Source organism: Caenorhabditis remanei, chromosome III (assembly GCF_010183535.1).
Source record: "Caenorhabditis remanei strain PX506 chromosome III, whole genome shotgun sequence".
Taxonomy (NCBI): domain Eukaryota; kingdom Metazoa; phylum Nematoda; class Chromadorea; order Rhabditida; family Rhabditidae; genus Caenorhabditis; species Caenorhabditis remanei.
Window position 1 is genome coordinate 5,929,435 of NC_071330.1, and position 27,567 is coordinate 5,957,001.

The 27,567-nt window shown below is 38.0% G+C and overlaps 10 protein-coding genes across 10 annotated transcripts; 5 read left to right on the top strand and 5 right to left on the bottom strand.

Annotated features, from left to right (window-relative positions):
- Positions 1-805: 805 nt before the first annotated feature.
- On the top strand, positions 806-2,254 carry GCK72_009343 (uncharacterized protein; the record flags this gene model as incomplete). Its single annotated transcript, XM_053727332.1, has 5 exons — positions 806-1,156; positions 1,206-1,640; positions 1,688-1,822; positions 1,865-1,995; positions 2,059-2,254. 5 exons carry the CDS (start codon positions 806-808, stop codon positions 2,252-2,254), a joined length of 1,248 nt encoding a protein of 415 aa, XP_053586909.1.
- A 445-nt stretch (positions 2,255-2,699) lies between these two features.
- Positions 2,700-4,797, top strand: GCK72_009344 (uncharacterized protein; the record flags this gene model as incomplete). The annotated part of the gene is made up of 10 exons (XM_053727333.1): positions 2,700-2,816; positions 2,865-3,171; positions 3,224-3,306; positions 3,352-3,515; positions 3,561-3,842; positions 3,892-3,964; positions 4,011-4,073; positions 4,125-4,417; positions 4,464-4,610; positions 4,659-4,797. The coding sequence occupies 10 exons, from the start codon at positions 2,700-2,702 to the stop codon at positions 4,795-4,797; spliced, it is 1,668 nt and encodes a 555-aa protein (XP_053586910.1).
- GCK72_009345 (uncharacterized protein) lies at positions 4,121-6,068 on the bottom strand (the record flags this gene model as incomplete). The annotated part of the gene is made up of 3 exons (XM_053727334.1): positions 4,121-4,202; positions 5,025-5,323; positions 6,009-6,068. 3 exons carry the CDS (start codon positions 6,066-6,068, stop codon positions 4,121-4,123), a joined length of 441 nt encoding a protein of 146 aa, XP_053586911.1.
- Positions 6,069-7,152: 1,084 nt separating this feature from the next.
- On the bottom strand, positions 7,153-7,545 carry GCK72_009346 (uncharacterized protein; the record flags this gene model as incomplete). The annotated part of the gene is made up of 1 exon (XM_053727335.1): positions 7,153-7,545. One exon carries the CDS (start codon positions 7,543-7,545, stop codon positions 7,153-7,155), a length of 393 nt encoding a protein of 130 aa, XP_053586912.1.
- Positions 7,546-8,746: 1,201 nt separating this feature from the next.
- Positions 8,747-9,733, top strand: GCK72_009347 (uncharacterized protein; the record flags this gene model as incomplete). The annotated part of the gene is made up of 2 exons (XM_053727336.1): positions 8,747-8,840; positions 9,558-9,733. The coding sequence occupies 2 exons, from the start codon at positions 8,747-8,749 to the stop codon at positions 9,731-9,733; spliced, it is 270 nt and encodes an 89-aa protein (XP_053586913.1).
- Positions 8,929-10,378, bottom strand: GCK72_009348 (uncharacterized protein; the record flags this gene model as incomplete). The annotated part of the gene is made up of 5 exons (XM_053727337.1): positions 8,929-9,112; positions 9,160-9,290; positions 9,377-9,472; positions 9,521-9,961; positions 10,013-10,378. 5 exons carry the CDS (start codon positions 10,376-10,378, stop codon positions 8,929-8,931), a joined length of 1,218 nt encoding a protein of 405 aa, XP_053586914.1.
- An 839-nt stretch (positions 10,379-11,217) lies between these two features.
- Positions 11,218-12,664, bottom strand: GCK72_009349 (uncharacterized protein; the record flags this gene model as incomplete). Its single annotated transcript, XM_053727338.1, has 5 exons — positions 11,218-11,401; positions 11,445-11,575; positions 11,623-11,757; positions 11,805-12,245; positions 12,296-12,664. 5 exons carry the CDS (start codon positions 12,662-12,664, stop codon positions 11,218-11,220), a joined length of 1,260 nt encoding a protein of 419 aa, XP_053586915.1.
- A 312-nt stretch (positions 12,665-12,976) lies between these two features.
- On the top strand, positions 12,977-14,400 carry GCK72_009350 (uncharacterized protein; the record flags this gene model as incomplete). Its single annotated transcript, XM_053727339.1, has 5 exons — positions 12,977-13,246; positions 13,360-13,467; positions 13,517-13,645; positions 13,693-14,007; positions 14,098-14,400. 5 exons carry the CDS (start codon positions 12,977-12,979, stop codon positions 14,398-14,400), a joined length of 1,125 nt encoding a protein of 374 aa, XP_053586916.1.
- Positions 14,401-20,459: 6,059 nt separating this feature from the next.
- Positions 20,460-21,794, top strand: GCK72_009351 (uncharacterized protein; the record flags this gene model as incomplete). The annotated part of the gene is made up of 1 exon (XM_003113325.2): positions 20,460-21,794. One exon carries the CDS (start codon positions 20,460-20,462, stop codon positions 21,792-21,794), a length of 1,335 nt encoding a protein of 444 aa, XP_003113373.2.
- An 840-nt stretch (positions 21,795-22,634) lies between these two features.
- On the bottom strand, positions 22,635-27,534 carry GCK72_009352 (uncharacterized protein; the record flags this gene model as incomplete). Its single annotated transcript, XM_053727340.1, has 15 exons — positions 22,635-22,816; positions 22,863-23,154; positions 23,206-24,493; positions 24,538-25,176; positions 25,230-25,402; positions 25,606-25,707; positions 25,754-25,845; positions 25,894-25,993; positions 26,042-26,338; positions 26,384-26,531; positions 26,579-26,737; positions 26,787-26,947; positions 27,000-27,226; positions 27,286-27,421; positions 27,472-27,534. The coding sequence occupies 15 exons, from the start codon at positions 27,532-27,534 to the stop codon at positions 22,635-22,637; spliced, it is 4,059 nt and encodes a 1,352-aa protein (XP_053586917.1).
- Between the last annotated feature and the right edge of the window lie 33 nt (positions 27,535-27,567).

A 27,567-nucleotide genomic window follows, 5' to 3' on the forward strand; every position in this document is an offset into this window, starting at 1 on the left:
ATTTTTGTAGAGCTTCTCGTCGACCAACTTCAGTGTAAAATAATGCAATTTTGAGCTGTCCACTTAAAATTACTATAACTCTCTAGGGAGTGTTTGTACAAAAAAGTTGTCAACTACAAAAATGGAGTTCTACTCTTAGTCTGTTCGATGCGTAAAAAGTTATTTTGTGGGACCGTAAGTTTTACCATGACACACTCTCAAAGCTGGGTATTTTCAACTGAAAAAGGCAAAATATGATACATTTTTGGTCAGATAAGATGTAGACCTTCGCTTTTGTCAAATTTTTTTTGCACAGATTCTCACTAAAACGCAATATCAAAGGTTGAATAGAGTGGAACTGCTTTGTGAGGATCTGTAGTTCTCACAATCAGTTGCCAACTACGCAATTGTAGCTCTGACAACATTTCATTGATTCTACAAAAATGAAGATATTCAGACATTCAGTGGTTTCATGAGATCCACTGAAATCTGGGAAAGTCTAATTTCGTTCAGAAAGTGCTTGAATTTGTTATCTGACCTCATTCTGTCATCGAACACTTTTCTTTTATTTTTTATTAGTCTCAATTTCTGATTGCACTGATCACAAGGTATGTCTTCAACCGAACACAATTTCAATTCTCTCGTGTTTTCTTTTTCTCTGTGTCTCTCCTCTCTTGTTCAATGGACATTGGTCACTTTAAAACACCCACGATTTCATTGTTGTCATTTTCTCTTCTCTATCTTTCAAACTCAACGAAGTTTAATAATTCACGAAATTCTATTTTTATTAGTTTTCTTTTTTTCAGAGTTTTCGTTTGAACTCAAAATGCCAGATGAATCAGAAACAGACGTGGATTCAAACTCTTTTCAATTCGACATTTTCGAAGATTTTTTGGAAGAGATTGAGAAGGAAAAATTAGAAAATCAACATAGGAAGTCTCCTGAACAAATGTTCCGTTCGTTGACTGATTTCATTGGTGGATTCAAGAATTGGCACCTTTTAAATGATGATTGTAAAATGGAAGTTGTCAAATTTTTGGATTACAAATCGAGATGTCGACTAGGAATTTGTTCGAAATCAGATTATGAGATTGTCAACAAAACGCCGATTCAAGTTTACAGTGTACAGATTATTGATAACGACAGCAATCACTTCTTTTTCAGTTATGACGATTTTGTAAGTTCATAATATATACTTTTCTGAATATCATACAAAATATTTTCAGGATACAGTAACTGTTCGATTTCAATTCTATCCTAAATCCACCAAAGAATACGAATTAGTTTTCTCCCAACTTGGAGAGGACACTCAAATTCGATGGCTTAAATTTCATTTGAAAAAGTACCCGGAAGCAAGAAGTTTGATTTTAAAATCTTGTAATTATCAAGAGGAAGCTGTGAAATTTGCGGAGAGGATTATGAAGAAAGGACACTTTGAATTGGAGAAACTCAGTGTTTCAACTAAAAAATATCCCATCGAAAACAGTTGTATCAAGTTTCTGCCACGTTGTAAAGAGCTTCAAATTGGGATTGATGACGTGGAACTGATCAAATGGTGGCTACAACGAATCCCAGAAAGAATCAAGTTACTTGTTGTGTATTTCATAGATGATGGCTCAGTGGAGCTCACGATTCCATCAGAATATCTTGATGCTCCACAGGTGAAACTATATGCATTTGATTACGAAAAAAAAAACTTATTGTCCAGATTACTTCAAGTCTTCGATTAGGATTTGGTGACCCTGCTACTTTCAGTGATGAACAATTTCTCAATTTGAAAAACAAATCGATTTCATTCAACGCTATAACCGTCTCCGATGACGCGATAAACCAGTTCATCAAGGTACCAAAAGAATACGAAAGTTTGAAATTTCAGAATTTTCAGATGTGGATCAATGGAAACGGAATTGAAGACTTCAGAGAAGCTAACTTGGGATCACTGGAGAAAAGAGATGAAGCCACGATACTACGTGGAATCGATGTTCGCCCGTGGGATGAGGATTTTCAGAGAGAAGCGTAAGTTGAGAACCGGTTCTAGAACCTAATCTTATCAGAAACCAAAAACCGAAATATTTTCAGAGACGCCTTTATTGATGACTTCAAAAGAGTCTGTGGTGGTGGCCGGTGCTATCAAGTTACCAATCGTGTTGATCCATACGAGAGTCTTACTTTACAATTTTCTGATTTAGGTTTATATATTTATGCGAGCGGGAAGAAGATTATTCATAACGGTAAACCATGTACTCGATACTCAATTCCTTTGTTATTTTTTTGAAAATTAGAAATCAATTGTTATTCTCACTTGACTACCGTGTTCTCATGGGTGTTTTCTTGAATATAATAAAATAGATATCAATTGGATTTATATTGAAAAAGCGACAGACGCGTCTTGAAACCACAAGAGGAGTACTGTAATTTAGAGATAGTATTTACGCTAACTGATTTATTTTAAGTGAATAATTTGAGATTAGTATAATGGATGCTACACTAAATGTTTTTTTCTACGAATTTCTGATAAAATTTTCCTGTGATTTTCGTTTTCAGTCTGTTTTTTTTTCTGAAGAAATTCTGAAACGCCAGACCAAAAACAACGACACTCCGCGCATTCCGACCGCGCGTTGTTTACCATAAACCTTTTTTCTCATTTTTATCAGTAATTCTTACATCATTTTGCTCACTTTCGTGTTTCAGTCAAAAAATATCACGATAATTTCAGAAAAATGCCAGAAACAACCGGTATAAGTGACCAAACGAAGAAAGTGCTTATTGGAGTGGCTGCTGCCGCAACAGTTGCCGGAGTTGGTTACATGGCCTACAAGAGCTTTAGTGGATCAGATGTAAGGATTTGAAATTTTAATAAAAGGATTCATTGTTTGAAATTTCAGTTGGATAAAGATCTTGAAGAGATCAAGTCTCTGGGAAATTTGAAGTTTAAAGAGAAGCAGTATGCTGCAGCAATTCAAGAATTTACACGAGGAATCGAGAAGGCCGGTGTCAATCCAAAAAACAAAAATATAGTTGCGATGCTCTATCAGAATCGTGCCGCCTGTCGTGAAAAAGTTGGAGACAGTTCGTTCGATGTTTTGAATGACTGTCTAGCAGCATTGAAAGTCGATAAAAAGTATGCGAAGGCGTACTTGAGAGCAGCAAAAGCACTTCATGATATTGGAAAGAAGCAGGATGCTCTTGCTTGTAAGTTTTTATACTTTATTCTCGTATAATAAACAAACATCTAAGATTACAGATCTTCTCGCTGCATTCACCCTTGACAGTAACCTGAACAAGGCTAACTTTGATTTCTTCGGAAAGCTTCTCACTGTTGAACCGGTAAGATTTTCATCAAAGTTCTTCAATAATCTTTCAAACTTGCAGTTATCCGACTGTTTCATTGGAAAACCTTTAAAAATCGAAGAAGTCAAACCATCCCCGGTGGCTTTATTCAGAATCCAACAATGGTGTGATACCTGGGATGTTCTGGATCTTTTCAAAACAGATCTGACCAATTTCGAACCGGATGTTCTTAGTGAAGATCAAAAGTGAGTTGTATCAAATTAATTCCGCTATGTTTTTCAGTTTTTTAGACAATATCAATTGGCTCTTGATATATTCAAAAAGGGAAAATATGAGGAGATTCTTGATTTGCTTACTGAAGAAAATGGATATGCGCCAGCGATGATTCTTCGTGGAAAGATGCTCAGTTATGGTATCAATCCAAATGAAGCGACAAAATACGTGGATAAGTATGGAGCGAAGATTGATATGTTGATTAGAGAGGAGGAAAATGAAGAAAGAAAAAAGCTGATGAGAGATTCATTCGATGTGTTGAAGATTGAGTTGATGTACACAATGGGTGATGTTGATAAGTAAGTTATTTTGTAACTTGGATAACGAAAATTTTAAAGAAAATTTTAGATTCTTACAAGCTCTTCCACAGGACGATAAGGATCGACTCTTCAAATTGAACTCTTTCGCTGCTATCTTTGTGGTAATGATGAGTTAGTGTTTATTAAGTGTATTTTCCAATTTTCCAGTTCAACGGATGTGTTCTTGATACCGCTACGACTAGTCACGAAGAGCAAATGATGGCTGATACCGTGAGCATGAATAGGGTTTTCTGAAGTTGTTTTGAGAATGTATCTGTTTAGAACAACTCTAATCGACTTCTCGAGGAGGCTGTTAAACACGGAACGCTGACTCCACATCTCAATATGATCGCCTCATTCCTCAAATTGTGTACATGTGAAGATTATGGAGATGTCCATCGACGAATTCGTGAGATGGAGGAGCTCACTGAGCAACGATCGACACATTTCAATTTGGTGCTCATGGCAAAAGTATACATGATGACTAACAACACGGAAAGCTCGGAGAAGTTGCTCAATGAGGCCGCAAAGATCAAAACGAGATACTTGGTACCGAGTAGATATCTTCAGACTGCGTGAGTGTCTTGTTTGAAGGAATCGCAAACATAGAATGAGTTTCAGTGACCTCCATGTGCATAAACCAGAAGCCGAACGCCTCCGTCTGACTACTGCAAGTGCCGATGCAGCTATTTCTGTTGATCCATACAATTTCTCTGCTCACGTACTTCATCTTTTGGGGACTAATGGACCGGAGCCAATGATTAAAAAGTAAGCGAGCGTTGATTGTCTGCACCTTCCCATCTTCTAATTTTACAGAGAAAACTACGAAAGAGCAATGGAGTCGATCAGAAAAGCCGCCCTTTTCGCACCACCACGAGAACTTTTGATGTTAAAACGAATGATTCCACTGATGAACGCTAAAAAGCGTGCCGCCGAAATGCTCGATATGTATTAATTTTGTTTAGTAAATCATAGATAGATTCGACTACTTTTTGTTTTTTGTTTCCTTTTATGCCTTTTTCCTGTTTCGGACGGGTGATTCACCTTTCCGTTATCTTTCTTTTGCTATCCCCTACCTTCCGCTCACTGTGTTGTTCCCCCATATGACTGATCATCTCATAAAATTATAATTTTTTTAACTCAAGGATCGTTTCTGCATTTCCATATTAGTTCTGTACTCACGTAAAATTCACGTTTGCCATATTGACATTCTGTGGCATTTTCGACCCGCTCATCTCCATCAACTGAAATTTGGCAAGTGTCGGTGGCACCTCTTGTGGCGGTTTCTCAGAATATCTGGGAACCAAAACAGGTGGTAACACTCCAGCTGCGTGGACTCTTTTGTAGTGATATGGATTAATGCAAATGTCTTTTTGACCGGATTCATAGCAAAATCTGCAGTCTTCAATGGCTTTCAGCTCATGATGCGATTGTAGATCAGGCCAACGATAGACACGGCAGTAGATGACGTGGGGAAGAGCCTGAAATCGAAATTTCGAGAATTCTGTAATTAAACGCGTGCTTCCACGTTTTAAAGCCTGACGTGTTAGTGTCAAAACAAAAATTCAATTTTGCCAATACGTGGTTGAAAAAAGTGAGTTATCAGAGGGAATTCGTTCAATTTGTTTCTCGGTTAAAAGTATTTCAAAAGTGCCCTCAGAAAGCCAGCTTCTCCAATGAATTAGACCAGATTCATAAACAAAATGTATAACTTCCGCTCTTTTCTCGTTTTGTTTATTTTGAAGTCAGTTCACTATACGATACCTTTCGATGCGAAATTTGAAGACGTCCATCCAATGACCGTGGAATTGTCACGCATTCAGTTTTTTGTTGTCCTTGACACTGAAAACTTTCTCTTTCTTCTCTTGATTTTCCTTTTTAATTCAAATCTTTGACTGGTTTGATAGAAAATTTCCGCTTAAAATTGTCCTCAACATTTTCAAGTTCAGTGAATAGTTTCAGTAAAATTAATCCACAATCCTTGTTAAGGTTCTTCCGCTTCATCCTCTGAGTTTCTCATCAGATAAATTTCAAAAATTCTAGAATCTAGCCATAAAATCTATCGTTTGTAGCTTAAATATCTCATTTGTCCATCAAGGATTGTGTAACAACGTATTCTAATTTTTAATCTCTTTCTGATAAAAATCTCCACCAAAATACACTCACTCTCAACGCGAATTCCAGGTTTTCGAGTGCTTGTTTGTTGTGTTTTATAAGTTTTTTCATCAAATTGTCGATCGCCTTTTTCGCCCAATTCTCATCTTCATCTCCTGTAATAAAAGAATATTTCCTTCCAAGAGAATCTTCCGATTTCAATCTTTCCTCTCAATTGACACTTTTAGATTATGGGCTGGATATTGTAGTTTAAATCGGCGGTTGGTCTTTTGAACAAAATGAAACGAAAAGAAGAGGAGAACTCCTCACCTTGTTTCCACTTCAGCCTTTCTGTGATCTTTTTTATTCCATCGAAGTTTATCTGAATTTGTTTTAATTTATTTTACGTCATGGTTGTTTTAAGGTTTTCAGAACTTGATTCAAAATGTATCTCTCTAGATTTTCCAGTTACCTCCTATCTTATTTTTCAAAGTTCTGGAATTTCACTATTTTCAAATACAAAAATAATTTATCTAAAATAATGATAATCTCAAATCTACAGTAATCTAAGACTTACCATCTTGATCTCTAGAATGTCCGAGTAATTAGGTAGATAGACAATGGATTCCTTTTCTTTTTCAAAATAACCTGTAGCACTTTCTTTTCTTCACAATTATTTTCTACATTCTCTCCATCTCTTATACCTCTCTAATTTGCGTATTATCTCACTTTTCCCTATTTTCTTAGCTTCACGAGTCCATCATCACCAGTTGAACTGTCTAGAGTCATCACAACAGCTGCGTCTCTTCTATCGCCACTGATCCATCTCACTCAGATGTGTTTCCGACAGTCAACTTGTGCGCCCCGTTATCGTCGCCCCGTTTATTAGCCCTGCGAAATAGCATTGCACCTTGTGGAGACGCAGAAAAATTTGATGAAAATAGTATAGAAGGAGGAGAGAAGATAGAGAATAAGATGAGCGACAGGATGGAGCCGTTAGAACGAGGGGAGTTAATGGAATTCATTTATTCATGGGCACGGTCCGCAGATCTGTTTGAAAAGGGACCAGGTGGAGGAGGGAAGGGATTCTGATTTTTCGGAAAGATGAAATGGAGAACCGGTCAGAAGAAGGAAGAGAGAACAGAGATCAGTTTTCCTTAACGACTGGTCAGCTTGCTATGTGCTGACTTTAGAGGGCAGGTGAACCCAGTCAGACTTAGAATGCGAGAATAACAAGATAGGAAAGGTTGACAGGTTTATTCAATATGGTGAATGGGACGTGAGGATACTTTAGTTTCCTTGAATTCTTGGTAAGCCAGATCATCGGTGGAGCCACGGTAGAGATCCCGATTGGTGGAGCTTCCAATAGTTGATTGACTGTCCGAGAGAGCAAGAGTCCAAGAGTAGAGCCACGAAGGTCGAAGAAAGAGTGGTTGAACTGACGATTCCGTTTCCTTATATGCAGCAAATCGAGGGCGATCGTTATCTTGGGGTCGGCACAATCAGAGGTCAGGGCACGCAAGTAGTCGACGATAGTTGTTGAGCATTTCCTCGGGAAGGTCACGTAACACGTATTGAATTCATTGTCAAAACCATTTCTTATAGCCATTTTGGTTAGATATTTGTGAATCTAACAGACGCCATAGAGTTGTTAGGCTGGTTATTGAAGGTCGTGAATTAATGGCTAGTTAATTCCACGACACTGGGGGGCCACGAGAAGAACTCTGTGGCGGCTCCCAAAATGCTGTGATTTCGTGTAGAAGCAGTTGCTGCTATGAATGTGTACGAATCATGAGTACAAGTGTTGATCGTAGTTTGTAACTGATTGCTCGAGTGGTTTGAGCTGATCCCTCAGTTGTAGTGAGATAAGGTATGTGGGTTTGGAAGTTTGTGAAACTGAAATAGTTGTGAGGGAGCTTGGTGAGCTATCTTCATTAATCATGGTTTGCTGTTGCTGTGAGTAGTGTCTACAATAGATTTTATAATTGTAGGACAGCATAGATATGTTATCGTGTGATAGTTATCCGAAATTGTGGTCTAGTGTGGACTGTGACAATTCTTGTGAGCCCGTGTGGCTTTGGTGATTTAGGTAGGTCGTGAATTAAGACCTATTAATTCCGCGACATGCTATTTGTAAATTACAGTTGTTATTTGAAAAGTATTCAATGATAAAAAATTGTTCACTCCGATTTTTTCAGTTTTTCTAACTTCATAGAAATGAGTTTCTAAAATTCTAATTTCTTTTTTCGAAATTCATATTGTTTTACATAAATCTAGAGACATACTGAGAATCGTAACTTCATTTTGGCGTCTTGAAGTGGAAATACTTTTTGTTCGAATGATGTGCGACTACCGTAACCCGTACAACCTGAGTTTATTCAGACATGTGAATCTTCCCTCATAATTGCAATTATTGCTCTTCTCAACTTCCTTTCCCAAAAAATTTAGTTTTCTTTTTTTCCAAGCAGTTGTTTCCAAAAAGTCAAATGACGGTGCCACCCATCACCTAGAAACAAAACCAACACATTCACATATTTGTTATGCATTCCCCTCCTCGTTGTCCTTTTTCGATGCGCTTTTCCCCTACATTTGAACGTGGCTTCGTCCTCTCTTCTTCTCTTAAAAACGACGGGAAAATAGGCAAACAAACCTATAATCGTAGTGGACACACCCGACGACAGAGACGCCCCATCGTTATCTCTTCTCTACACTTTTTGAAATATTTATAATTTTTCTCAATTTTCAGAAATCAAATAATTATTTTGAATATTTATTTCTCCACTTTTTCAGCGACAGTACCATCAACTTCGATGAAATTCCAAAATGTACATATTGCACACACTGATGAGGAAGATAAGGAGAAGTTGCTACCGTTGAATAAAGATGATCTCAAAGATGAGAAAGGTAAGAATTTTGGATAATGGAATGAACAGAAAAGCAGAGCAAATTTATCACAAATAGATTATAGAAAGGCGTGGATTTAATGTTCAAATTATGGAATCGAGTAGTTAGAATACGTTTTTCCGTTCCATTCAGTCCTCTTTCCAGTTCCATAAATAGCCACACAATCATCAGACAAGCTCAGAGTCAGACTTTCATATGGATCAATTTTACTGTAAATCTGGTAGCATGTTCCTCGTCCACAAACTCTTTCGAAGTCACCACAGAATCCGGCTCTGAAAAACATTCATCTTTCTTTCGAATTTGCTGTATTTCCACTAACGCTTCCTCCTCGAAATTATTATCCCATGGTCTCAATTCCAAACCACGTGTGATTACTGATTCATCGTATTTTCTATTCGACCATAGTAGAGCTCTCTTGAAATTCCCAACACCTTTTCCACTGACCCAATTCTGAAAATTACTAAGATTTGTGGAGGCCTGTGACCGTTTCAGAATGCCTTGATATATTGATTAATTCCATCTTCAGTGACATTTACACAATCGAAACTAATATTATTGGCTTTCAAATGGAGAAATTGTTCATCAGTGAACGCAGCTCGACACCAGAAATAAAACTCAGGTGTCAGCATGATCTGAAATGTTTGGATTGAAACATCCGAAAAGTTTTTTGAAACTCCCACCTGTGGAGCATTGAGAAATTCAGTTGGTATTGTCCAGGTATCACGATTATCAAAATTAGTGAGAAGTTGAAGATCTACAAGTTGATCAGGAACTCTCTGAAACCACCAACGGAACATCTCCACGTCATCAGCAGCAATACGAATACTTTTGCACCGTGGCAAGAACTTGATTTGACTTATTTCAAATGGATAGTTTTTCATCTCGATTGTTAGATGTTTCATCTCATAATTTCCTTTTCTCATCCATTTCTCCCCAAACTTGACAGCTTCTTCGTAGTAATTGCATGATTTCAAAATCAAATTCCTGCTTTCCGGACGTTTTCTTGGAACATATTGAGTCCATCGAACTTCAGTGTCGTCTCCAAGTTGGGAAAAGATCAATTCGAATAGTTTTCCAGAATTGAAGTCGTGATGGAACTGAACACGAACTACCACGTTATCCTGAAATGTTGATGAATATGTTTTATCGAGTGAAGTTAAGTGAATACTCACGAATGGTTCCATACTCAGAGAGTAATGATGTGTCTCGTTGTCAATCATTTCAACACTGTAAACCTCCACCGGTGTCTTCTTGACTGCCTCGTAATCTGCTCTCGAGCATCTCTCCAATTTACACCTTGATGGATAATCCAAATATTTGACTATTTCTATTTTGCAATCTTCATTCAGAAGTGGCCAATGTTGGAATCCACCAATTAATTTGAGCAATGAATCAATGTCTTTCTTGGTTGCTGCTTTATTCGGATTTAGAATTCCAACATTCTCGTGTTCAATATCATCCAAAAATTCACCGAAGATGTTGAATTCGAGTTTACATTCGTCTTCTTCTTTTGGCTCTTCTGCAGGAGTAGATGACATATTGACTCACGAGTCTACAATTTTGATGGTTAAAATGGCGACGAGAAGAGCGGGAGAAAACAATTAAGGTTAACGGCGAAGATACTTGTTTTAGAAGAAGACTTTCCTAGTCCACAACATAAAAACTAGGCTGTGAGAATTTTTGTGATCTAGAGATATAATAAAATGAAGTTTTATATGCCACGAGGCGAAGAATAGCATTATGATGTATTGCACAATCCATCCGTTATTTCAAGCAAAAAAATCATTTTTCTAATAATCAACTTTCTAACTGATAAGTTCAATAAATAACTTCGAAATAGTAGTGAAGCTTACACGATACGCGGAAAAGGTTTTTATAAGAAACTGAAAACTGAAATGAAAAGGAAAATGTGTTCAAAAAACCAATTCTCGTTTGAGAGAGGTTAGAGAAATGAAGAAATAGTCATTGAGAAGGGAAGAGGAGAGTGTTTCTTTGGTCGGCATTCGTTGAACTTGTGAACTCTGAAAACCGTGATTTGTGCATCATTTATAGAATAGGAAATGATGTGATTGAGGAATCAGGATACAAGATATACAGACAAAAACCTTATAAAAATCACGATTCACATTTATTACAAGTTTGACTGCTAATTGGAAATCGAACATGATTCAGTTTCTATTTCTGATGTGGTGTCTCTGTATCACAACATTTCTACGAGACGCTACCCAAGTTTTAGTGATTTGACGAGTGACTCCAAAAGTCACAAGTTATCGAGATCGGTTATAAATTTTTAAAAATTGGAAACAATACGTGTTATTCGAAAGCAAACACAAAATCTAGCTTCATCCATGTTTCGAAAAAATCAAGCAATGAGATTCTAAGGAATTGAATAATAAGTATAAATCCTTCCATCATATTCCATCTTTTTCCCAGTTCCATAAATAGACACACGAACTGCAGATAAGGACAAAGTAAGACTTTCATATGGATTGATTGCACTAGAAATCTGATAGCACGTTCCTCGTCCACAGACTCTTTCGAAGTCATCACAGAATCCGGCTCTGAAAATTCTTCTTTTTTCGATTTTTCGATAGACCAACTAACGCCTCCGTTTTGAAATCAGTATCCCATGGTCTCAATTCCAATCCACGTGTGATTGCTGATTGATCCCAATCTCTAATTGACCACAGCACGGCTTGCTTAAAATTTTCAACACCTTTTCCACTAACCCATTTCTGAAAGGAACTCATTTTTATGGAGATAAGTTTTAGTTCTAAAATACCTTGATATATTGATTAATTCCATCCTCAGTGACATTTACACAATCGAAACTAAATTTACTAGCTTTCAAATTGAGAAATTGTTCATCTGTGAAAGCAGCTCGACACCAGAAATAAAACTCAGGAGTCAGCATAATCTGAAATGTTTGGATGGAAACATCCGAAAAGTTTTTGAAACTCCCACCTGTGGAGCATTGAGAAATTCAGTTGGTATTGTCCAGGTATCACGATTATCAAAATTAGTCGAAAGTTGAAGATCTACGAGTTGATCAGGAACTTTCTGAAACCACCAACGGAACGTCTCTACGTGATCAGCAGCAATTCGAATACTTTTGCACCGTGGCAAGAACTTGATTTGACTTATTTCAACTGGATAGTTAATCATTTCAATTGTGACACGCTTCATCTCATAATTTCCTTTTTTCATCCATTTCTCTCCAAACTTGACAGCTTCTTCGTAGTAATTGCATGATTTCAAAATCAAATTCCTGCTTTTCGGACGTATTTTCGAAACATATTGTAGCCATCGAACTTCAGTGTCGTCTCCAAGTTGAGAGAAGATAAATTCGAATAGTTTTCCAGAATTGAAGTCGTGATGGAACTGGACACGAACTGTCACGGTATCCTGAAAATTGTTTTTGGCACTTTGCAAATTCCTTAATTCTGAATTCTCACGAATTCTTCGACACAAAGTGTGTAAGGATCTTTCTCGTTGTCAAATAATTCAACACTGTACACCTCCACCGGTGTTTTCTTGACTGCTTCGTAATCTGCTCTCGAGCATCTCTCCAATTTACACCTTGATGGATAATCCAAATATTTGACTACTTCTATTTTGCAATCTTCATTCAGAAGTGGCCAATGTTGGAATCCACCAATTAATTTGAGCAATGAATCAATGTCTTTCTTGGTTGCTGGTTTATTCGGATTTAGAATTCCAACATTTTCGTGTTCAATATCATCCAAAAATTCACCGAAGATGTTGAATTCGAGTTTACATTCGTCTTCTTCTTCTTTTGGTTCTTCTGCAGGAGTAGATGACATTTTCTTATATTAAATAGTCTGTAATTAATTTTTCTGTCGAAAAATTTCAGCAGATGAGAAAACGTCAGACTGATTTTAGGAACGATTTCAAGTCCACGGATCGGAAATCTCGGTTGTTAGCTCTTTTCGTGAATAACTTTCGCTAACATTTGAAAACATCAGTTTTATATATCATGAGGGGGAAAAGAGATGCTGTTACCAGATTTAAGCAACAAAAAAACTTTCCGAAAAACTAAAACTGAAATGAGAATATAATAGATTGTGAAAAACCGATTCTCGTTTGAGAGACGTTAGGGAAATAAAGAAATAGTCATGAAGAGAAGGGGATGCGTGTTTCTTTGGTCGGCATTCGCGGAACTGGACCTAAGAACTCGGAAACTGTGTTTGAGACATCATGACACACAGAAATACAGACAGCAATCTAAAACAAATCACAATCCGAAAACTGTACCAAGTTATTCAGAAATCACTTCTCGTCCAAGTGTCGCTTTCAAATGCTACGTGATTGCCAGTATGACATTCATTTGGACGGCTTATACGCTGACAATCAAATCTTCAAAGACTGATGTGCCACAGGATATGGTGAGTTTCTAGAAGTTAAAATATTTATTAGAACCTATGGAAGCACCAGTTTTCATAAGGAAAACTGTACAAATAGTAGTTAAACAACCACGAATATATCATGTATCGGTCAGATGTACTCTTCAACTTCTGTCGTGTTATGTGCTGAACTTCTGAAACTTCTAATCACTTTTGCCATGTTTCACAAGGAATGCGAATTCGACAACCAGCGATTTTCAGAGGTATCCTATTTATCTGTTTATGAAGCAAAATCTTCAATTCAAATTTCAGCAAGTCAACCGATACTTTATAAATGCACCAAAAGAGCTGTTGAAAATGAGTGTTCCCTCTTTCGCTTATGCTCTTCAGAATAATTTGGATTTTTTGGCTTTATCGAATTTGGATGCTGGTGTTTATCAGGTAACGAGACGAATGCTTTTGAGTTGATCGACTTCTCGATTTTCCAGGTAACAACTCAATTGAAAGTAGTTTCCACTGCTCTCTTTATGATGCTTTTCCTCGGTCGAAAATTCTCAGCCCGTCGCTGGATGGCTATTTCTCTTTTGATGTTCGGAGTTGCTTTCGTTCAAATGAACAATACTCCCGCATCAGAAGCGAATAAAAAAAGAGAGTCCGCTGAAAATTATATTGTTGGATTGTCCGCTGTATTGGCAACATGTGTGACTGCTGGATTCGCTGGTGTCTACTTCGAGAAGATGCTGAAAGATGGAGGAAGTACACCGTTTTGGGTTAGAAATATGCAAATGTACAGTTGTGGAGTGGTGAGTGAGCTGGATTACTGTAGCAGATTACTTTAATTGAAACTTAACTCGAAGTATTTTCTCAATTAGATAAACGTTTTTGTTTTACAGATCAGTGCCTCAATCGCATGCCTCACTGACTATAACAGAATTATGGAAAAGGGATTTTTCTACGGATACACTGAAAAAGTGTACGCAGTTGTGGTTCTTCTCGGAGTCGGTGGTCTCTACATTTCTCTTGTTATGAGATATCTCGATAATCTATACAAATCAATGGCCTCTGCTGTCTCCATCATTCTTGTCGTTGTTCTTTCATTGTTAATTTTCGACAATGTCTTCGTTGGAAGTTACTTCGTTCTTGGAACTATTTGTGTTGTTCTTGCCGTTCTTCTGTATAATTCTGTGAACGAATAGGTCATTTCATGTTTATTCTCTTCTTTCCCCCTTGCTTATTCATCTCCGGGTACTACTAACTTTTTCTGTGTTTTAACCAAAAAAGCTTTAAAACCGATGTACTTTTAATTTTTACCTTCGAATTTCTAGGGGTCTATTTATTTTTGCATTTCCTTCTTTTCCTTGTGAATTATGTAGTTCCTGATTAAAAATTGGCTATACTTCAATTACGTTTACAGAAACCTCACAATAGATGCTTCTGGAATCAGAAAATTTGTAAACTTTCACAGTAATACGTGAGCATCACGTGAGTTGCTCACCGGCTCACTCAACATTCATTCTTGTTTCCCTAATCCCATTTCATTCAGGTGACATGACGTGCCATTCGAGGATGCAAAAAGATTAGAAGCTGCCCTTCTTTTCTTCTTTTCTTCTCTCAGTTTTACACACTCTCTGCTCCTTTTGGTCACGTGAATATACTCTATTTCTCAGAATAGAGAAGCACGCCTCCTTTCTTTTGGAGAGAGTAGTGGTCAGATGCAGAGACCACTCACTCTTTGGTTTCTTCTTTTCCTTTTCTCGTTTCTATTTGGGTATTACTCCGAGAGTCCAGCGAAAACTGGTAGTTTCTTTCATTGCAATTCCCAAGCGATCCTCGATAGCGGACATCGATAAAATGAAATGGTAGCTTTTTTCAAAAGAAGAGCCGAGAGAGCCCTCGAGTGTAATTCTGTCATCTTCGCTTCTGATTCTATACTCTATTGTCATCTGAGTCTGGTCACTAACTGATCAAAAAATCCTATAGTCCAAAGGAAGCAAGTTCCAAATCAAACTGCCCACAAATTTCTGCATCGTCCCAATGACTAACTAACGAACATTGCTAGAAATCATGAAAAGGCATGAAGTCAGTTGAAATCGAATCGAAATGTTTACACATATTTCTGGTCAAAGGTCTAAAAAGTGTCTCTCCGACTTCTGAAGTGAGAACCCCTCGAGTGGATCCAGAAAAATAGAAGACAGTATTGTGGTAAACGTGGCGAACCGAAACCAACGCAAACACTACCAAGTGATTTGCATTCATCTTAAATCAGGCCAATATTTTAACATGCTCAATCAACAAGTCAGAGTAACTGATAACACTTTATCATTAAAAGTTACTACTTTATTGACTTGAACCAGACAGTATTTATGCTCCATCAACTCCCAAATAATACATTTTTATTCAATACTCTGTTTCATAATTAACTTCTCAAACATGCTCAAGTTGGAGTCCTTTCCACATTCCAATTCATAAACAAATTCCAGAAATATTATACAATATCTTCTGTTGAATTCCAGTCCTCTCCATTTTCTAAAGTTTAGTTCCAATCATGTATTATACATTCAAGTCCATCAGGTCTATGTAAACGTTGACCGAAAACCTGTTCCCAGAGTGGACGCTTTAGGTATAACCGAGAGGAAATTGCAACCTCCATTTAGAACGATTCCGGTCCTCTCGCCTTACCACCCTGTACGCGTTCGGTAGGGTGACAGATGGTTATTTTATTGTACTCTGTGGGATTAGAAACAGCTGTTTCTGTCCTTTTATAATTACAGTATAGTCTGAGATCCACAAGGCCATGGACTAATTAGAGGAAAATGTATTTTAAATAGCTCGGTTTGTCTATACTGAATGGCTTACTTCATCCTTCTCCATTATTTAGTTTAATCAAGATTGCTCGTTGAACACATTTTTTGTGAATAAAACCATATACAGTCTATCTATTCGAAATATTGGAAAAAACGGCTTTTTTCTTTTTTGTTGTTCTCTTTCGAGAAAACATCAAACTAGATTCCTGACCAACCGTTTTTTCTTTGGCTAAATCGGGCGAATGAAACTAAATTTCTGTGTGAGCAAACAGAATGAACGCTTTGCAATCTTCGCTCCATTTATTGTAAAGTGCTATAATATTTGGATGTCTTTATTGTCAAGTTACGGTGTAACAGTTCTTGTGTAAACCGCATGCCGGTCAGTTTTTGAGTAGGCAGTAGTGAATATAATATCAATTCGTCAAAGCTCTGAAGACAAAAGGAAGCCGCGTTCGGTTACTGTAGGAGGTTACTGTAGCTGACGTTTCTGTTGTACCGCGTGAAACTGTTTTCTCTGAATTTTCTTGGCTCTGATGTCAAAATTTTGATAGCGAATTCATTTTTTTTGTTGAGATTAAAAATCATGCTCATCCCAGTTTAATCCGGATTCGAAATTTCGTTTTTTTTTCCCAAAACGATTTTCGACGTAATGTCAAACTTTGAGATGATAGAAGTTGAATTTGTCTGAAAACTCATTGAAACGTTGATTCTTGAAACTGGGCCCTTATTATTCTTCCGATCGGCCATTCGGTACTTGAAAGAAATTAGAAATGAGAATCTCGAAGGCATACATAGTGGGGTCATCTCTCCAAACACAAGGTTGTAAATGAGCAGATGCTACTATATGAGTTGACCTATAGTCTTCTCATTCACATTGATTCTCGAATAGTATCTCTCTCAACCATCTCTAAATTCTCATTCACCCTTCATTTCCATCGAGACATTTCTAACCTCGTCGAAATGGAAAGAAATTTAACAATAGATTTTAATTACTTTCACTTCGAGAAGTTCATTCAAATAGCCAGTTTTTTTCAAGGTTACACATTCACTTAATAGTCTTTCGATCCGTCGGAAATGCAACATTTTCTTCAAGAGTTACACGAATTCAATGATAAATCGAATACTGTTTTTAGCTTCGAATCCCATCTATTTTGATATATTCTGTTCCGGTGTCTTTTTCTGATCGCTCACGGTGATTGTGTTCATATGATATGTATGTTATGTAAAATAATGGAAAATCAACATACATCAAATCGAAAGCCAATAACAAAATATGTGTCAACGTTCCATCATCGATATTTTTCGTACTGTATGATATTTTTCCTGATTCTTTCACTCGTTTTGCAACATTCCGAATAGAAGCAACTGGTTTATCGAATGGAAAATGCCCTTTCATCCATCCAGTAGATTTTACTCTCTCTCCATCCTCCACACTCTCATTTCCTTTCTTCATCACGCGATCCGGAACAAAAGTTTCCGTCAGTTGTTCCCATCTTTTTTCGCGGTATTTCTTCGAAAAAATCGAATGAAAAACTGGATAACCGAGTGACATTTAGAATCTTATCTTTCTTTTTTTCATCCTAACTCACTTTCAAATCTTTTCGTTTTCTTCTTCTTCTTCTATCATAATTTCTCTATATTTTCAGGTAATAATGAGTAGTTCAAGACATGCAAAACGAACTGGCGCCATCGTTGCATATCGACCGGAATATGAGGTAAAATAAGAGAAAAAAGACGAAGATCCACAATTCCGTCAGAAAAGTATTTCCAACTAAAGACCGTATAGTTTGTTCCTAATGGACAAACATACACACAGACAGACGCTGTCACTATCAATAACTCGAACAGAGTCTGAAAATGAAACAGCTTCATTGAGGCTTACTAGAAGAAACAATTCGAACGAATCCGAATATCGTGACAAGAGTTTGTTGTCACTTGGCAGAAGTGAATCTGGAAAAGGAACATGTCCAAGAGACCTTGAATTAAAGAAAGAGCTTTTCTGCCATGGAACTATGCAGAACGGAAATAGGAATATCCGGAATTTCCGACTTTTTCCGGAACATTTTAATACCGGAAACCTTCCGAAACTTCTATTCCGAGAATGTTCGATTTCCGCAATACTTCAAGTCAACTTTTCTTTTTTGAACTTTCTGAAATTTCTGGAAATAAGAGCATCCTGCAAGAAGGACTCCAGAAGAGACAGCTCTTGATTTAACTTTCAAAATTTTCGGAAATCAATGACAACAGCATTGGAAGAGAATTCTGCAAGAAAGAATTGAGAACGGAAATGCCGCGTCTATCAATTCAATCGAAAAATATGTCTCAATATGGGAATTTCCGAGAAAGAAAAGTTCAATCAAGGATAAGATCTATTTTCGCATTTCAAAAAGTGAAACTGAATATTCCAATTGAAACTGAATATTCCAATTAAGTTCCATGCTGGAGACATAATGTGTTTTCCGAGCATCACCCAATTTTTCAAGACAATAGTAAAAGTCCATAAGAAGCATCTGGAGAGAAATATTCAATAGAGAATATTCAATGAAGAGCGTCTTCAAATAAACATTAAACCAAAAGATTTATCTCTTCCTCCACTTCGTGCTATGCAGTGCCATTCATCAGATAACTTGGCAGAGCAGGAAGTCCCGTTTCTTCTTCGTTTCTTCTTTTCTTCAATTTATATCTCTCGTTATCTCGTGGGACTAAAAAGCAGCAAACGAGCATTCGTTTTTTAAAGGAAAACTTTTTATTTCAACAAACTCTAGTTCTTCTCAAAATTCACTCGAGAATTGTGACCTAGTTCATTCTGAGTACGGCAAAGAATCGATCATAGTAGTGAGGATAATTATTCGGACGGCAACATTCTCTCTCCTTTTTGCGACTGCCGTCCTCCAAATATTCTCTCTCTTTACTCTTTGGACGCAGAGTGAAAACTGTATATGTTACCTCTATTACATGATGAGATCGTGGTGTTGAATTAATATTTTATGCATTCTTTCGATTAGTTATTAGATTAGTTGGAAGGTATAACCTCTCTTCTAAAAAGGTACTCTATTTTCAACCAGCTATCAAACTTGTGCATGGTTCCAAGTTTTTGTGAAAATACAAGTTTTTAAGTATAGGAAAATTGAAATCCTAAAAAAACTGAAATTGAGGATACGCAGAGCACATTAAAATTCACTGAAACTAGTTGTTCTTTGTAGGAACCTGTCATCATTTTGTTTTCCTCCGGTAGTACCAATTAACTAATTACAGATGATTATAAACTTTCTAAAATAGAAAAGTCTTTTCCACTTTCCCAATACTCCGTACCATTTTTACAACTATTTATTGCCTGATAAGACTCCGTTTTCTTCTTTCAACTCTTCTTATCAGTCGGAAACCTCTCCATATGCTCTCCCACCTATTTCGTAGTTCATCAATATAATCAACCCGCGAAATAAATAGAAAGAAGCATTCTGTTGATTAAAGAATTTTCAAATCGCTGCTTCTACAATTCTTTCTTTCGTTATGAATTGTTGGGATTCACAGGTGAGAACAAAGAAAAAATGGAGAGATATTGAGATTCTTCTCATTCTTCATTCCTCCTTTCGACACAAAGAAAACAGTTTTCGCCCCCTCATTCTTCATGTTTTATCTCTCTTTTTTTGAGAAAATCAGACAAGTTTCGAAACTATTGAGAATCGTTTTTCTAAATCCTCCATTCTCGTTGAAAACGTACTATTGATTGACTCATTTTCAATGAACAGCTTTTTGTTGGTTTTGAACGGAAGTCATCAAAAAAAAAAACCAAGAGAATGATAAATAATTTAGCTCCTGGTGTGTATTTTTCGCCAATATTTCGTGTCCGTTTTAAGAAGAACATCAGGAACCATTTCTTCGTTTTTCTCCCCATATTTCCATTCTCGAAAACAAGAAGAGTATAATTTTACAATATAGATCTTGACTGATTGAGAATTTTCAAGAACTTCAATTCTCTCTTGAAAAGTATGAATTTTTGGTTGAAAAATTAGGTCGAACTAATCAAATTAGATGTTTGTGTTTTGTGGAAGACACAAATGAAGAAATGAATTCCAACTTTCGATTTCTGTTTTATTAAAACACACCTCCGCTCAGTTCCTGTAGACAAATTGATCCTTCGAAATAGTTCCTCCGGAATTCGGACTTTTCCGGAATTCCGGGCGTTTCGTTCCGAATTCCGAATTCCGAGTTCCAAGATTGATGCGGATTCCGAATATTGGGAGTTTTGTGTTTCTAGAATGAGAATTAGGTCTACAAGCTATATCGAAAGATTCCGAATAGTTGTTTCATGGGCTCACAAGTTACTGTCTTTTTTCCTATTCACTCAATTAAAAAAAGAGAAAATTGGATGAAACTTCCGAAATACTCCCCACCTCCTTCCCAAACAATCTTCAAACCAAATCCAAACGATTTAATTATTTCAGCCCTCGATGGCCAATTCATCGGCCAATTACACTCCTGAGAGTGACTCCGGAAAGATAGATGTAAATGAAGCGAAGAGACGTCTCGCAACAATCAAACAAGGAACAGAAGGAGTCGTTCGATACTTCGACAAATGTCGACAGTTGGTTGAAATAGTGAATGGAGGACAAGTTGAGAGACAGGATTCATATCTTTTTGCTGTCTTCATGAACGGTCTCACCGAGAAAACAAGAAAAGTCATCCAAATGACTGGAGCAAACGATGCATTCACCGCCAGAAAACATGCGATTCAAGAGGAAATGTTCACTAGTTTACTAACACTTCAACCAGGGAATGATGAGGATAGAATTCATAAAATTGAAGTTTTGAATCACTGTCAGTGGGAGAAGCTTCGTTTGTTGGAGGGCAAGTTGAACTATGTTCAAAACGATGTTCATCAAATGAAGAAAGATGTGAGTGAAGTGAAGGAAATGATGAAGCAACTTCTAGAACAAACAGTAAAGAAAACAGAAGAAGATCCAACCATCAAAGAGAACTCAGAAGCACTCAAAAAAGTGCTCGAACTCAACGAAACAGTGGTAGCAAAACTGGAACCACTCGAGAAGATTGACAAATTGTCAACTCTTGGGCTCATGTGGACACGTCAAGTTCACAATGATTTGGCTAGAATTGCTCCTATTCCAAAGTCTCAAACCCCGCCCACTGTCCCGCCCACTGTCCCGCCCACTTCAACACCATCTCCTTCCACTTCCAGACCAACAAGACCAATTCCAAACAAGATCGCATCTCCAATCATCCCAGTCGCTCCAAAACGTTCACATAATTCAAACGACGGCCCGTCTTCACCTCAACCAAAAAGACTCCGCCCAAACGAAGAAAAAGTGTTGGATTCTCTCCGATCGTGTATTTCAAAAAATGAATTCCAATCACTCTTTCATGGAAATATCACAGTGAACGTTGTCGAATTGTATCAAAAGTACTCGAAAAGATCACAAGATATTGATAAATGGATGGAACAGAGAGGAAAACCAGTGACTCATCCATGCATGTTCTGTGGAGAACGTCATCATCCATATGAATGTGATGGAACAACGAGTATCGATGAGAGAAGACGTCTTTTGAAACAAAGAGGACACTGTATGGAATGTTCGAAACGTCACAAAGGAACGTGCACAGCTATTCTCGAATGCCGAATCTGTCGACGTGCTTATGATGAAAATCAGACAATTATTGGAGGAGTCAAACATTGTAGAATGTTTTGTCCCCTCCAGGAAGAATATTACCTGACAATCGATAAATGCGACCAGATTTTAGAAGCCAAGAAAATCCTTGAATCGTCTTAATAATTATGTTTTCATTAACAGTAAAGTCTCCATTAAATCACGCTCTATCGACGATTTACTTGTTCATTAGTTATCAATAGAGCTCGATTGTACAAACCTCAGTATAACGTTCCTTTGTCATTATCCTCATAATCCCTGTTGAATTTTCATCTCTCTCTCTCTCTCTTCCAGAATATCCTTTCCCGGATTTTCAGCCAACTTTTAATGATTCGATCTCTTCTTTTTCCCATTTCTTCATTTCTAATATTTGATTATTCCTGCTTCAGTGACAACGATCCCTTGAATTTCAGCATATCTTTTTCAATCCGTTTGTCACCAAGTACCCAGAATCTAGGAGGTTTATTTTTTTCCCTCCGATCCCTTCTTTATTTACAGAATCTCCGGTGTTCATCAGAATACAAAGAATATATTTCCCACTGTCTCCAATTTTGATTCGTTATTTTCACAGAATAAAAAGTATATTTTAGTATAAATAATTGTTGTAATGGTTAATTTCAGATCAAAGTAAATTACAAGAAACTTCATATGCGAAACAATTCCACAAAAAGTAAAACTCTAGATTCTAGACAAAAATTATCTCGGTTTAGAGGCAGAGAAACGAAAGCGAAATCCCGTAATACAATCAGGCGGAGAGAAGAAATAAAGAGAAACTTTGGGAAACAAGTGCATTTGACACACGGGGAGAAGACACAATAGGAGAAGGAAAAGAGACTATAAAACAATGAATTAGGCACATGGAATAATTGTATCTATCTATGAAAAATCTACAACAAAAAAAAAACAAAAATGAAAATGAGATCTTCAAAAGGGAAAGAGAACTCATGAAGGGGGGTTCCTGATTCAGGAAGATGGGGGACGTGGAGTTGGAATACTTCGATTCGGATCATTCTGACTACCACTACCACCACTAGCACCACCAGATGATGAACTACTTGGTGGCCCAATAACAAGATCTTCGTCTTCAGTGAATGATTCATTTCCAGTCTCAGATTGAGATGATTCTTCTTCGTAGTAATCGGATTCTAAAAAATCAAAATATAGTTTATTAATTCAGATTTTCTTCCTTACCATGGAATAAATCATCATCCAACAGGAAATGATCACCGGCTCTTCCAACTGGGCCATTCGTTGCCGATGGATTCAGACTCATTGAATGACGAAGAGTTGGGCGCGACACAGGAATTTTCGACATTGCAGCAGCAAGATCAGTGAACGAAACAGCACGAGAGACATCTGGTTTCTCACGACGACTCTGTTGTCGTTTGAACTTTCTTGCTTCTTTCTCGTCTCCAAGGATTCCGGCACGGTCGTGTGTAATCAGTTCGTGTACAGCTTCCCGTCCGTATTTCAATCCGAGAGCCTGGAAAATATTATATGAGATTCAAGAATGTTTATTAAACTAGAAACTTACCATAATCTCTTGGAACTTCGGGAAGTCAAGTGTCTTGAATGGTTCAATCGGAGGTCTCAAATATCGACAGTATGCCGCCTTCTTGACAACTTCTAATTGACGAACACATGAAACATAAGCGAGACGACTCTGGATTTCTTCCATATTCAGGATTCGAACAGGCGTTCCAAATGGATTGAGTCGTTTCAGAAGAACCCATATGCCACTCAACGAATCTCCGTAATCATACAAATTGGTTTCTTCAATTGATCCAACATCACATGCAATGACACATCGAGCACCCAGATTCCTCATAACATCAGCTGGTACATTGTTGACATATCCTCCATCGAGTAGTAAATGACCATCTTGTGGATCACAGAGTGGTGGAAGGTATCCAGCGAGAGACATTGATGCACGACAGTATGCCCAAAGAGGTCCAGATCGGTGCACTCGCATTTCCGATGTACTGATATCAGTGGAAATACAGAAGTATGATATCCATAGATCTTCAATGAGACGTTCTTCGAATAGATCTTTGATTGTGTAGTTGAATTGTGCACCAGTGAACATTGCACTGTGAGCATATGTCAAATCAAGAAGTTTTCTCCAGAGAGATGACATCACATTAAACCACGAAGCAGCTCTTGTTTCAACAATTGTATCATCTGGAGTTTCTGCGAAGAGGCCACCAATCAATGATCCAATCGATGTTCCTCCGACAATGTCAACTGGGATACCTTCTTCACGAAGAGCTCTCAATACTCCAACATGTGCTGCTCCTCTTGCACCACCACCACCCAACACTAATCCGATGGCGTTTCCAGTTAGAATACGCGCGAGCCTCGAGAAATCAGTCCTTCGGTCAGTGGTCCAGAATACATTCTTCTCATAATAATCTATCACTTCATTTTCCACACAGGTTGGTGTCATCAGTTCGATTCTACTCGACTTTCTGACTTTTCTATTCCACTGCAGCATTCTTTTCGGTGCACGAATATGATGATGGCCTGAGAAATAGCTGTTCTTGAGCCATTCGATTGTTCCAGATGGTGTCTTTGTACTTTCTGGCCAAAGAAGAATCAATTCTTTGTTCGTACGGACTCCATCTTGATTCATGCTCATCAACTCTCTCATCAGTGTCTGCTTTTCTGGATGTTTTCCACCGATAGCAACTACGAGAATAGCATCAGCCTGTCGAAGACACCGTCTCGTCCAGTTGGTTGGAGTGAAATCGCATTCGTATATCACAAGTGGATATGTGTCTTCTTGAACATTCAACCAATGCATCAGACGGAAGTCAGTTTGTCTGAAAATTTGATTATTTATAAGAATTTGAATATTGTCACCTACTTTTCAAGAACACTCGGATCAAGACAAGCAGCCACCTTCTGACTACTGAGACGAAGAACACGAAGATTTGAGGAGAGTGCATGATAGAGTTCACAAGTGAATGGTACAAGTGGAACATCTGGAGAAGCAGGAACGACAGCAATGGTGTGAAGATTTTTGATGTGACTCATTGGGTCAGTTGCTCCACTTTCATTACTACGTATAACAGTCGGAGCAGCAAATTGTGCACGACGATTCGTTTGACTGTAGTACTGTCCGAGTAACTGCACAAGTCGGAATCCTACTTGTGGATACTGCATTTTGATGAAATTTAGGAGTCCCTCTGGGACTCTGGCAAGTTGGGAGAAACGAACAGCGAGCACTGTAGTGGCACGTGGCTTCTTTGTTAAGACTTCCATCATTCCAAGAACATCTCCACGACCGAACTCTTCGACGACTGTCTTTTTCTCAACAGAACGAAGACGTCCACTGAGAACGACGAAGAGTGAATCAGCCATATCTCCAGCTCGATAACAAGCGTGTCCAGAATCGACAAGAACCCAATCTAGCGCAAAATCAACTCCACGAAGGAAAGGAGAAAGACGTCGAAGAACTGAATGAGCAACTGGAAGATAAATCTCTGGGTGGGCTTCCAAGAATCTGAGAAAAACAAATTATGTATGACATGTGAGATCTTACATGTGAGATCTTACGTTGAGAAATCTTTCTTTTTCATAATAGCCACTTTTGTTGGCACTGCTGCACGAATAGTGTAGAACGATGGTTCATTCGTTAGAATCTGAAGACCTCCGACAAGTTCACGAGCAGTAACTCGAATCACTGCACTTTCGTCTTCTTCATTATTTTCTTCATCGAACAATGACTCCTAAAAAATTTCAATTTCGTAAAGAGCTTTGAGAACGAATTCTAGAAAGTTAGTGTAAAGATATCACGCTGAAAAATTAATAACTGGAAACCGTATCACTCTTCTCTTTTTTCCGTATACTCACCCTTTCCAGCTCAGCAAAATATTGAGAACCGGACTAAAATGATGCGCGTTCTTATTCAAGACGTTTCCTAATAACTAACCTGAGCGAGAATCAGATTTCCGTGCAAAACCATCATTAGAACCTCCTCCTCGGCGCCTTGTTCAATGAGTACGTGCCCTGCTTCGTAGCTTTCGAGATGAATCTGCAAATAACAAGGATCACTGAAACTATTCCGAATTTTGGCTCACCTTGTTTGCTATTTGCTCAGACACGTCGTCGGCAACGAGTCCGAATGCTTCGGCCATCCATTTTCTGGCTACTTTGAGCTGATCTTCTTCGCCTTAAAAACGAACTAGGTTGAGAACTCAAATTATCGTGATCAACTCACTGTCATTGATATTGAACGGTTTCTCTTTTTTCTTCAGTGACAACGAGAGTTGGAGTTTGGATGTGCTGCTACCATTGCGACCTCTGTCGTCATCTCTTCTCTGAAAATATCGGATACCGTCTGTTTCTTCATAATTCGAAATACTCACTCTTCTCATCAACTCGCTACTCAATCCCATATACTGATGAAGTGTAGTCAGAGTGACATGCAACAAACGAGTAATAACAATCTGAATCGGCCGGATCCATGCTTCTGGATTTTTACTATACGATTCACGGAAAGATGTAATAGGAAACTTTGCGACTCTACACGGCTCTGCAGCTTTCAGTGCCACAGTACGGAATATTGAAGGGAAATCCATAAGAATATCGAGCATCGATAGGAGAGAGAAGAAGCTTCCGCCAGCGGGAATTCGTTTAACGAGATATTCCTTGCCTTCCATGTGCTGAAAACTTGAAAATAGGCGAATTCAAAAACTCTCATCACTAACTCGAATATGAACCGTCAATTCTCCATCAATAGCCACATAGATGGCGTCATCTGATTCTCCTGGTTTCACTATATACTCTCCTGCTTGGAACGCTCGAACCTCGATTTCTCGTGGATCTAACTTCCATTCTGATGGCAATTCGAGCATTCTGAAATTGCCATTCGATAGTTGCAATTAATTCCTCACAGTACTCACTTCAGATTATGAAGAATATAGAAAATCTCCGGTTGTAAATTCTGTGGAATCTCCGGTAGATCTGTTGGCTCAAAGAATTCTTGTGGAGGACGGAGACGTGTATCTTTGTTGTTCTCTTGATTCTGACGGAAGTATACACGGCTTCCACGACGAAGTAAGCTGAAAGATAAAGTAATATATAAAGGAATCAGAAAAATCTAATTCATACTCTTTCGCCATCTGAAAAGCTGTCGAATGACGTCTTCTGGAGCCGGAGGTGGCGCTTCCCGGTTTACTACGACGACGTGGAAGTGACTGACCACCCATTACGACATTCGCGCTCTCCTCGTCGGATGAATCATCAGTTGGAGTGCGACCAGGAGAGTCTTGCTGAAATATACAATGTCTAACTATAATCATTCTTACTCGTTGGAAAACATGCCACAAGACTTTTATAAATCTTTTTCGCCCAATCCCGTTTTCTCATTCTCCTTGAACCCGACAAATTCGATCCGCTTGCCGAATTAACCATATTGAGTGGAAGTGAATTGGGCGGCTCGAGTGGAAGTGATCCAGTTGGAGTACCCGATTTCGAAGGCCCATCGACACGTGCCTCGTCGTCCTCATTGTCTGTCTCGAGAATAGTTGCCACTTTTTTATGACGTTCTTCTGTAATCAAATCGAAATAGGAGGTTAAGAGAGATGAGTTTTAACACAGATAGACTTACTATTTGGAGAGTTTCTAGCGGATGTTGCGGCGCTTGATGAACCTGATGATGAAGTATTGGAATATGCGAAAAGATAGTAAGAGACGAAGAAAGCGACGGCTCCAATTATGCAAAGAGTGAATAGAATGAGGAGAACCTGGAAAAGAGAAATTATTGTTTTTTTTCCTGTTATCAGAATAAACTTACATGGTTATAAATGAATGTGACAAGAAAAATGATGGGTGCAAATATTGAATAGAGGAAACTCATTGAGATAACCGCATTCGCTTTGTGAACTGAAAG